Raw genomic sequence first — 12362 nt, 5'->3', positions numbered from 1 at the left:
ATAATTGAAAAGAAAAAAGTAGTGCCCACGGCATGTGCAGAGTTTTCTTTCAACAATCCCACCAGCCAATACTCTGCGTTTTATCAGGGCAAAACTTACACGCACAACACATAGACAGTTAATGATGAGGCAAAATAATGACACACTTTTTAAGTGTCTGAAGTTTCATTTTATGGCTCACTATAGAATAAACAGATGTGTCTATTATACGGGGTGTAGAAAATGATGGTTCTTTACTCCCTCACCCACAACCAACGCCCCATGTAGGACTGACAATGTCGCCTTCTGTCTATGCAGGCGGCACTGACATCATAACATGAAGAATGTAACTGCACAACAGCTGCTAGCAAGGAAAACAAGGTCAGCAATTCTTTTAATTTGTAATCTATGTTGTATTTACTGCTGGTAGTAAAGGCTGAGAGTGGTGATTGGGCCATGACAAAGCAAGGACCGACAAGTCTTCACTGATAAGACTCCATAAATGCTACATTTGTCGAGTACAAGTATTAAGGGTACACAACAGCACATTTGTTCACATTCTCTTTTTTGTCATTCCATCGTGGTGAATAATTTATGTTAGTCCTAAAGGCCACTGTTGTCTGGTGATTGGTTCAGATTTGTCCTCCTTATCACCACTATGGGTCTGAGTTGCCTGGGAAATGAAGTGAGATTATCTGTGTCTCCATCAAGTTAGCTGCATTTTCACTTTAGCTTGATAAAAGCATTGACTTTGTGTCTTAGATGTACTTTTTTTTTTATCTGCAATCACATACAAACTGAACCTGAAAATGGGTATGGTTTGTTCTTCTAAGTTCCCCCGAGATAAAGGATCGGGAAAAAAAGGTGCTCTAACAAGATATCCATCTGCTTACTAGTTATTACGTTTCAGAAGCACTAAAGACATTCAGTGTAATCTGAATAACTACGACGTCTTAACATATTTAAAAATATAATTATTCCAAAGCCACAGAGCTCTTTTTTTTGTCCGTCAAAGGCAAAAGCAAAGGCTCTTTTTAAGACTCAAATCTATTTCACCACTTCAATCTGCTGAGCAAACAAGGGGCTTTAGCCGCCAGGCCTATGCTGCTCGATATTCATAATAGTCTATAAAGGGGGCTTTAGAGGATCTGGGCAGATTGCATTGTGGGTATTTGAAAGGCATTGGTTTTTCTGATCTGATATCCTATCACTGCCATTGGTTGGAACATTCAATCTAAAAATGAGTTGTTTTTTTCTGCCATGGCGATAAGTATCTTCTAGAATGATATACGTCATCCCATCTGTGCAGAAACAGTCTTACGCTACTGATTGAATCTTTATTTCTTATAGCATATTTGTAATACAAATTGCGATTGAAGATTGCAACATTGTGCAAAGTTCTTATGTAATATTCGGAGAAAAACGGAATACCACTGTACTTTAGGAAATTGCACATTTGACCCTCGCAGCCCTGACAAAACCTAAATAAAGGAAATACAGAAAAGGCTTTAATGTGTGCTTTGTCCAGCCTGGAGATATTGCATGAACATTGAACTGAAGTCTGAGCCAGAGTGTTTGTTCACCCTTTGCAAAAAAAAAAAAGAGCTTGATTTTATCATTAAGCCAACAGTTTAAAGAAGAAAGCACACCACAGAGCCCTTGTGTTTTCAATCTTTACCAATTAAATCACTTTAAAGCTGCAATTGTTGCTACAGAGAGCGACAAACTCACCTCTTGTTCCCAGCTGCCCTAAGGCGCAGGAAAAAGAACATCTGAATAATCAAACTTTATTGTCTTCTATTGCTGTTTTTGTCAAGATAATGTTTGGGGAATAAAGAACAAGGGTGTGTGAATTGAAATATCCGACAGCATCTCTGAGCTGAGAGCAGGCTGGGGCACTGTGAGAGAGACACGGGGGCCTCTTCAAGGTAAGCAAAACTATACCCTTTTAATCTAGTGTTTATAATGATGAATTGATTATGATTTGAATAAATACTTTTTTGAAAACGGATGAGACCCTTGAGGAAGTAGAAGGAAAGTATCCAAGTGTTTATGCAAGAAGCCCTCTGAAGATATTACATTGGGCTGTCTGTGAATGGCATTCTTTTCTTTTCATCTAACATGTGAAAAAAGCATTAGTTGCATGTACAGTTTTCTACTAAACAGGTCCCTTTTTTAAAAATAGATTTCACCATAAAACCTATCTGAAGTTTGATTGTACTCACAGTCAAAAATGATATCTGGCAATAACAGGCATTCTAGGCAAGTAGTATAATTATGACGAAATAACTATATAAAAAAAACATATTCCCATTGTGCTCAATGGTATCTTTTGACCTAAATTATGAGCTATCACAGCCCATCACATTTCTTGGTAGGCAAACACTCAATGTTTTATAACAACATGTTTTATTGGTTCCTTTAGACTTTCATGTGGACTCAACGGGTTAGCAGGGTTAAGCCCACCCTGTCTTATACAATGAGAAAGTAATTCTTCAAATAACTCAAAACAGATTGTTTTATATTTTGGGTGGGACCTAGAGTAGCAATGAACTTAATAGTAAAACCCCCCACAAAATATCTCTTAAAAGGCTCATGTTCGTTTCCTGCCAAGCACTGTAGAATCCTCTTCAATTCACTTACGTAATATTAATGAGCGACAGGTATCATGGCACACTCCATTGATCTGTTCACAATTTGAGTTAAATTCATTCAGCCCACAGGCAACTGACTTTGACCAATGTTGCAAAACAGATTGTAGAGATGCAAATAAATAAATAAACTACCTTTGGTTGGAACATTCAATCTAAAAATGAGTTGTTTTTTTCTGCCATGGCGATAAGTATCTTCTAGAATGATATACGTCATCCCATCTGTGCAGAAACAGTCTTACGCTGCTGATTGAATCTTTATTTCTTATAGCATATTCGTAATACAAATTGCGATTGAAGATTGTGCGACATTGTGCAAAGTTCTTATGTAATATTCGGAGAAAAACAGAATACCACTGTACTTTAGGAAATTGCACGTTTGACCCTCGCAGCCCTGACAAAACCTAAATAAAGGAAATACAGAAAAGGCTTTAACGTATGCTTTGTCCAGCCTGGAGATATTGCATGAACATTGAACTGAAGTCTGAGCCAGAGTGTTTGTTCACCCTTTGCAAAAAAAAAAAAGAGCTTGATTTTATCATTAAGCCAACAGTTTAAAGAAGAAAGCACACCACAGAGCCCTTGTGTTTTCAATCTTTACCAATTAAATCACTTTAAAGCTGCAATTGTTGCTACAGAGAGCGACAAACTCACCTCTTGTTCCCAGCTGCCCTAAGGCGCAGGAAAAAGAACATCTGAATAATCAAACTTTATTGTCTTCTATTGCTGTTTTTGTCAAGATAATGTTTGGGGAATAAAGAACAAGGGTGTGTGAATTGAAATATCCGACAGCATCTCTGAGCTGAGAGCAGGCTGGGGCACTGTGAGAGAGACACGGGGGCCTCTTCAAGGTAAGCAAAACTATACCCTTTTAATCTAGTGTTTATAATGATGAATTGATTATGATTTGAATAAATACTTTTTTGAAAACGGATGAGACCCTTGAGGAAGTAGAAGGAAAGTATCCAAGTGTTTATGCAAGAAGCCCTCTGAAGATATTACATTGGGCTGTCTGTGAATGGCATTCTTTTCTTTTCATCTAACATGTGAAAAAAGCATTAGTTGCATGTACAGTTTTCTACTAAACAGGTCCCTTTTTTAAAAATAGATTTCACCATAAAACCTATCTGAAGTTTGATTGTACTCACAGTCAAAAATGATATCTGGCAATAACAGGCATTCTAGGCAAGTAGTATAATTATGACGAAATAACTATATAAAAAAAACATATTCCCATTGTGCTCAATGGTATCTTTTGACCTAAATTATGAGCTATCACAGCCCATCACATTTCTTGGTAGGCAAACACTCAATGTTTTATAACAACATGTTTTATTGGTTCCTTTAGACTTTCATGTGGACTCAACGGGTTAGCAGGGTTAAGCCCACCCTGTCTTATACAATGAGAAAGTAATTCTTCAAATAACTCAAAACAGATTGTTTTATATTTTGGGTGGGACCTAGAGTAGCAATGAACTTAATAGTAAAACCCCCCACAAAATATCTCTTAAAAGGCTCATGTTCGTTTCCTGCCAAGCACTGTAGAATCCTCTTCAATTCACTTACGTAATATTAATGAGCGACAGGTATCATGGCACACTCCATTGATCTGTTCACAATTTGAGTTAAATTCATTCAGCCCACAGGCAACTGACTTTGACCAATGTTGCAAAACAGATTGTAGAGATGCAAATAAATAAATAAACTACCTTTGGTTGGAACATTCAATCTAAAAATGAGTTGTTTTTTTCTGCCATGGCGATAAGTATCTTCTAGAATGATATACGTCATCCCATCTGTGCAGAAACAGTCTTACGCTGCTGATTGAATCTTTATTTCTTATAGCATATTCGTAATACAAATTGCGATTGAAGATTGTGCGACATTGTGCAAAGTTCTTATGTAATATTCGGAGAAAAACAGAATACCACTGTACTTTAGGAAATTGCACGTTTGACCCTCGCAGCCCTGACAAAACCTAAATAAAGGAAATACAGAAAAGGCTTTAACGTATGCTTTGTCCAGCCTGGAGATATTGCATGAACATTGAACTGAAGTCTGAGCCAGAGTGTTTGTTCACTGTGTTTGTGCAAAAAAAAAAAAAAAAAGCTTGATTTTATCATTAAGCCAACAGTTTAAAGAAGAAAGCACACCACAGAGCTCTTGTGTTTTCAATCTTTACCAATTAAATCACTTTAAAGCTGCAATTGTTGCTACAGAGAGCGACATTCAGCCCACAGGCAACTGACTTTGACCAATGACATCACTGTTGCAAAACAGATTGTAGAGATGCAAATAAACTACCTTTGCATCTCTTGATTTAAAAAACGATCTATTTGACTTCACATTTCTTAGTGAAAATTATAACTGTATGCTAATTCTGTTTTTTATTTTTGTGTTACCACCAAGCTGACCGACTAACATTCTAGTCCATCTGTGAGTAACTGCGTTACCTCTGAAGAATAATGCACCTGCCAACACTGCTCATAACACATTCATTGGTTTAACTTACACCATCAAGCTTTTCATAAACCTATTCATGTAGTTTTTCAAACACAGTGGCTAGAGGATGAAACTGGGGGTGGGAATAACATGCGGCAGAGGGTCAGATTCAAACCTGGGCCACCTGCTTTGAGGTCTATAGCCTCTGTGCATGGGGTGAGTGATATAGCATCACATTCAATTTTAACGAATTGCTGGAAAGGAAGAAAACAGACACAGAATGGTCCGTCTGTATGAAATGCAAAAGGTTAAATAAGTATAAGATGATATGAGAGGGGCCCGGACATTTATGGATTTTTTAAGTTAACTTTTTAAAGTTTTACCTTCACTCAAAGTTGTTTGGATGGATATTTCTTCCCCTCAGTTGCTGTGATTGTACTTTAGCATTTTCTTTGCGAGTTAAAGGTTTCTCACAACTGACAGAAATTAAGCCATTTGTCAAGATACTGACATAACACGCTAATTTTCAGAAATGGCAAAGATCCTTCAAACAAACCTGAAACAGTTAAGGCAGACGTGGTAAACTGTTTACTATAAAAGTAAGTATGTCTAATTATAAAAGGCAAGTGTGTGTGCGTGTGTGTTGGTGATACTCTCATGATCCCCACACAGATTGAAATGCCAGCTGACCTTATGATGAAGTCACTGGAGTCGATGAGGCCGCCGTACAGGGAGCCCTTTAGGTTCCCAGAGTTCCCAACCACGGCACAGGTCCTGCAGCGCTCAGGGCTGGCGTCCATGTAGAGCACATCATCAGGGATGACTTGGAACAGCTCCTCCACCACTCCACTGAAGTTGGCCGGCTGCCTCTCTGACTGCAACCACTGGTGACACAGCAGAGAGACGCCTCAGAGAGAGTGGTGGCTCCAGGGCCACTTTAAGTAGAAGTGATTGAACAAGGGCAGCGGCGCTCGAGACACCAAACACATTTCTGAAATAACCTCAGGGGCGGCTTAGCTCTGTCTGCGGGGGCTCCTTTGCCTCTGCCTTCTTCTGGGGGCTTTTAACTCGGAGAGACAGAGAATAAATATAGGAATGTGTGTGCAGTATATACTGTTACATATATTGTGCTGTGGCACAATTTATTGCAGAGTTTTAGTGACTCATAGTCAAAATATTGTTTTGGAGGCTTTGAAACTGAGCAAACAGAACTCTGGGAAATGTCTTCAACATTTTTAACGTTATTTATTTACCATTGAATATGGGCAATATTATAATATTTATAAAAATGCAGTTTAAGTGTAAAAATTGCTTTAGTTTAGATCATAAACATTGATTACAAATGACATGGTGGATGCCTATTCTGTCTTATTACAGAAATTACACTTAGCCGTGTAACATGTACGCTTTGACATGAAACAAGCAGCCTGGGTACACCTGAAAGGTCACACACCCTTGCCTCGCAGGAGTGCCACATGAACCATCTGGTCGAGCTAACGTTGTTGATATGTGACACTTGCCTCATCAGACTCCCTGTGAGAAGAACTTTCCAAAACCAGAAGTGACAGGAGGCAACCTTGCAGTAATTTTTCTATTCTTGCCTCTAATTGGACAAGGTGTGAGGTGAATGCTGAACTACTTAAGGCAGTGGATGCCTTCCAGACAAAAGGTAGGATAATTATGTGACATACATTTTGTGAATAGGCTTTTCTAATTTAGACTGCTGAACCCCAATAATGGGATTCACAGCAATCACAATATATATTGTTTGGACGGGATTAAATTAGGGCTGGTAGGTAATTAGTTATAGAGCTGATGTGAATTCTAATTTACAAGAAAATGGATTTAAACAAGACATCCTCCATAAAACACTTTATAGCTATTCTATCAAATAATTCTGGATTCATTTTTATGTGCACGACTGGCCAAATGTACCTGGAATTTCAACAATTAAGATACTCTGAGTGGAGCTGAAATGGAGTTTGATATGAGGAAATGTTTCACTAACACTAACAGTGAACAGAAGGTCTTCCTGTCAATCACTCTGACTCGTATGGTTTTTCCCCCGAGCAGCCATTTAACACCGACACTCAGCAATCAAGAAAGTGACAAAACCCATCCTGGAAGAGGCAGAGATAACGATCCTGACATTGTCTGCAGTGTCAGAGAGAAGAAACAAGTTAAAAAAAAAGGAATAAAAAACAGTCTGGAACTGGATATCCGTCAAATACCCGTTTTTGTGTCGTCAGTGACATGCAAAGAAAGCTGCAAATACATTTACACATTTTCTCTTACTAAGGAAGACCCCTTTAAAAAGAATGGTCAAAGTTTTTGAATTTAGATATAATGAAATCCTAATTTCATGCCCCTTGCATGTTTCAAGCACCACATAAACGTAATCCTACACTTCCCCTAATGCATCACAATAGCATGTTTTGTCACTTAAATGACTGGTTAAAACAAATGTTTATTTTCAAACTCCACATCCCCAGATGGTTTACACAGTTAGAAATGATTTCAACCCTTACGTGATGTAACCCTGATGACATCAACAGGTTTTTTTTCTTTGACTTAAAGATGCTTCTCCACAGCTACACAATAAATTATTCAATTGTTATACAACTTTCACCTAATATTTACACAATATTTATTCTGGGAGTTATGTGTTAAACTTTACAGATAGCAATTATAGGGCTAAGCCAAAACACAACACATTAATACCACCAGCACCACTGTTGAACTCTCTGAGGAACATGCAGTGTGTTAAAACCTTAGTCCTTTGCACTTAAAGGAAGAATATACGACTTTTTGATCCAGCAGATGTCGCCCTTGAGCACCAGCATGAAACCAAAACAACTCGCGCTGCATTGTTGTGTTAGCATGCTAATGCTAGTGCTCTTTATTTTACTCGTATCTTCACACTGCATGTAAATTCACTAAATCTAAAAATGATAACATTCAATTAAGCAGTGAGTACAGTATGTTATTCTTCTTTTCTCTAGTCCTTCAATGAAACAACTTTTATACGCAAGGGGATGAGTCGGCCGGCATGTAAACAAAGTGAAGATAGGACTCTGAAAACTCAGAAAGCATCACAGACAGTGGGACTCTAGTGTTACACCCATTGTAGACAGTCATTACTCACAGAGTTATTTTCAGAGGATATACTTGATTTCTATTACATTTAAGTGTGAGAAATCACATATTCTTCCTTTAAGTAATTTGCCTTAAGTGGTTGGTGTGCTCCAGTACTTTCTTCGGATCCTGTCTGAGAGAAGGAGTCCACTGAATTATATTTTGAACGTCTCAGGTCCTTCTCTGAGAGCACTGACCTCCATTTGTGGAGTGGCTGAAGCGCATGAGTTACCTTTAACTTGACATTGATACCAGTGTAAGTCTTAAGTTTTAAGGCCCACTTCTGATTGTGAAAAAAAAAAAATGTTTCTGTTCTATCAAAATCTGTTCCTTTGCCCTTGGAAATCTTCTTTGACTTCCCAACATATCCCACATGCATTGAAGTATCTCTGGTGCAATGAATTTCACTTAATTCAACACACTGTGTCCTCATCACACCATTACCGTCTGCCACTATGAATCCAAATTAAACATATTCAGGTTAGATCTTCTCAGCACATGCTTCGGAAGTGTTTCTTACAAAAGGTTATGTCCCACACCTTATAATGTGTCCTGAGTAGAGTTGTGTTATATCATTGCTATGATGTAACAAAAGAAAAGAATACATAGTCAAATAGAATATGAAACTCTTGTCATACCCAAAGGAAATGGTTACATGCTCATGCTTTGTCATCTCATTTTGTTAGTATTGGTCTCATTTAGAGAAAAAAAAAAACATCTGTAAATAACGTTAGACCATAGCAGAGGGTGATTGAAAAGTCACTACCAGGGTGGTCCGTAAACCCAGAAGGAGGTGAGAAAAATATGTTGACTAAAGGTGTCAAAAACCCAAGATGGCAACAGCAAAGATGCTGAATTGATGCTTCAACAGAAGGGGTTCACAAAAGGGTTATGTCATGGTGGCTTCATCCTCTTTTTACATACCATCTTTGGTTTGAATTAGTTAAAAGAACATCAGGCTTCTTACAGAACAAGGTAGCAAAATGAATTCAATCATGGCCAACAAACGCAATCATTTCAAATGAACACATTTGGAACATTTCAGGTGCAATATTTATTGCATTTGACAGGTCTGTGAGATTAGACCTACTGACCTGTGACAAACAGACATACTACTGGTTTATACCTTGTTCAAGCTTTATGTAGTCTGTACAGTTTGCAAGAAACCTTGCTGGTGACAGAATTCCCAGGATACATTTTTTTTCAGACTCTGGCTTTCATAACTTGACATTGATACCAGTGTAAGTCTTAAGTTTTAAGGCCCACTTCTGATTGTGAAAAAAAAAAAATGTTTCTGTTCTATCAAAATCTGTTCCTTTGCCCTTGGAAATCTTCTTTGACTTCCCAACATATCCCACATGCATTGAAGTATCTCTGGTGCAATGAATTTCACTTAATTCAACACACTGTGTCCTCATCACACCATTACCGTCTGCCACTATGAATCCAAATTAAACATATTCAGGTTAGATCTTCTCAGCACATGCTTCGGAAGTGTTTCTTACAAAAGGTTATGTCCCACACCTTATAATGTGTCCTGAGTAGAGTTGTGTTATATCATTGCTATGATGTAACAAAAGAAAAGAATACATAGTCAAATAGAATATGAAACTCTTGTCATACCCAAAGGAAATGGTTACATGCTCATGCTTTGTCATCTCATTTTGTGAAGCGCTTTATAAGCCTGTTTTGAAAAGTGCTGCAAAAATAAAGTTTATTATTTTTATTGGCAGCTGGAGAAATGTAATGTTGGCGAGGCAGGCAGGTGGAGAGGAGGGCAGACCAATTAAATGTATATCGTGTTGTTTATTTTTGAACATAATTTAGAGAGCTTGATGGCCAGATTTCTGTCTTCACTGTGGTACAGTATAGGGAATATTTTAAGCACATAGTCATGGACAAGAGTGGCATGTTTGCAAAATGTTTCAGCTTATTTTCTTTTGAGACACATGATCGAAAAAAAAAGATGCTTAAAGAGAAATGTATTTCTGCAGGGCAAACGCTAAATGCTTAAAGTGAATGGTTATGTTAACATGTATTAATGGTGTGGTGGCACAAATCTCTTTTCTTCTAAATATATGTGGGAAAGATGGTGATAGATATCCACCACCTCACTTTTTAATATGAACAAATTGTACGTGGGAGTTTGCTTCACAACTTGATCCTGCCGAAGATCCCTCGGATTTGAAACAATCAATATGGCAAAAACAAACACTTCTTGGGAGCATTAAAGCGGTCTGCAAATCTCTGTTCTTTATTCATGATCTTTCTTTTACCTCCACCTCATCTGCCCTCAGTAGCTGAATGTGCATGTTTTTTTTGTTTTTCAATCTTCTGTGGGATAGCGTCTCAAATCCCCTTTAAGCATTCACTGAATCTTACCTGCCACCATTTAAAGGTTTCATCGGAAAGAACGCTGTTCTCCCTGGTCATCAAAGGGTGGATGGACTGATTGAAGTGCTCAGCAAACCAAGGGTCGTCCTCCAGCTCTGTCATGCACTGTCTACAGGCGCATAGCCCTTTGGAGAAAAAGTTGTCTGAGAGGCGAAAAGCGTACTTGAAGAAGTAGAAAGAGGGGTCCCGAAAGGTGTAACTGAAGAAGAACATTGTGAATGTGATGACACAAAATAGCAGAGCCAAAGTCCTGATTTTTCTTCGCTTTGGTACGGACATGTTGTCACAGTCAGATTCCGCTGGCTAGGAATTTTGCAAGAGCAGCAGACAAAAATAGCATCATGATAATTCTAGAGTCCTGAAGGTGTGAGGATAAAGCCACCCTGTTGACCACATGGTGCAAGGAGCTCAAATATAGCCACTGCTGTCCAATGAGCATACCCTGCTGTTCTCTTCATACAACACAGGATTGGGTGCATGAATGTTAATCAGAACAATCCATTGGCATTTTTACTTTTCTGATTCTTTGAAACCAAATAAAAGTCAAATCCAAAAAGTTAATCCGTCAGCTTGATGGCTCCCGGTGAATCAGATTCAGTCAGTGTAACTAACTACTCAGATGTTGACACTGAGAGGTCAGTTACTGATCCACCAGACATTGTTTAATGATCCACCTGGAAGGCAAATAAAAGGACATTTTTGTGACGCATGGAAAAAATGTGGGGAAAAAACAGCCTACAAGCCTGTCATAATAAATACCTTTAAATGCACAAAGGAGGTAAATTGTACACTGCTCAGTATTTCATGAAGCACTGACAGTCTTTAATAAAAGTGTCAATGTCTCTGTAATATCACACCACTTTTTTCTGAGATAATCTTTCATTGACAGTGTTTTGTTTATGGCTATGTTTTCTCTGCCAAATTACACAGGACGTGTTGCAGTATCAAAGCTCTTAAAAAGACAATCAAACAACTTTGATTGATTGTGCAAATTAATACAGTTTCCATTGGACAAAAAGACAACAACCCAATCCCCCTCAAACCCCTCTGTCAAGAAAATGTCAATAACCAGAGGAAGCTTTTGTTAACTGAAATAAAAGGAAAGTCCATGTTCACAATTCATTGACAAACTCCTGGGACAATGCCAAAACGAGTTATTGATCCGACAAATGTTCATCAAGCACACATTGTACATAAACAGTTTGCGGTTGTTTTGCTCTTTTTGATAGCTTACCATTTTTTTATCCACTTGTGAACATACAACTGAAATCTGCCCACAAACATCTGGTTTAATGTTTCATTTAAGTGTCTGGAAAACTAAATTGAAGTCAATGAATATATCATTAACACATAAAGCTCAATTTATTGGCCACAGGATAATGACAGACCCTAAACTTAAATAAAAGTTAAGGACAGAGCTGAGAAAACGTCTGTTAATACCTTATTCATCAATTGTTAATCATTTTTAAGTCATCATGGCCTCTTAAGAACTTTAATCTATTGGCAATGGACATTGCAAAAAGCCAATCATTTAGTATTTTGTGGAAGCCACCTGAGTGGCCCATTACATTTATAGGATGGCCCTGTTTCCCTGGCCATCCACAGGATCTGCCCGTCAAAGACTAGTTTCAAGTATTTTTTTAAACACAGCATTATGCTCATTTTGTTAGTATTGGTCTCATTTAGAGAAAAAAAAAACATCTGTAAATAACGTTAGACCATAGCAGAGGGTGATTGAAAAGTCACTACCAGGGTGGTCCG

At 38.0% G+C, this 12362-nt stretch overlaps 1 protein-coding gene across 2 annotated transcripts in view; it reads right to left on the bottom strand.

The window, feature by feature from the left end:
* The window catches only part of LOC132991183 (CMP-N-acetylneuraminate-beta-galactosamide-alpha-2,3-sialyltransferase 1-like), a 71460-nt gene that overhangs the window by 19825 nt on the left and 39273 nt on the right, over positions 1 to 12362 (bottom strand). For both annotated transcript variants that reach the window (XM_061059830.1, XM_061059831.1), the window contains 2 exons: positions 10590 to 11275; positions 5763 to 5956 (listed from right to left, as the gene is read on the bottom strand). In XM_061059830.1, coding sequence (XP_060915813.1) covers positions 5763 to 5956; positions 10590 to 10880 — 485 coding nt within the window. In that variant the 5' untranslated portion in view covers positions 10881 to 11275. The remainder of the gene's footprint in view (positions 1 to 5762; positions 5957 to 10589; positions 11276 to 12362) is intronic.

This window comes from Labrus mixtus, chromosome 16, assembly GCF_963584025.1.
Source record: "Labrus mixtus chromosome 16, fLabMix1.1, whole genome shotgun sequence".
In the NCBI taxonomy this organism is placed as follows: Eukaryota; Metazoa; Chordata; class Actinopteri; order Labriformes; family Labridae; genus Labrus; species Labrus mixtus.
Note: the sequence above shows the minus strand (reverse complement) of the source record. Positions and strands in the feature narration are given on the sequence as shown.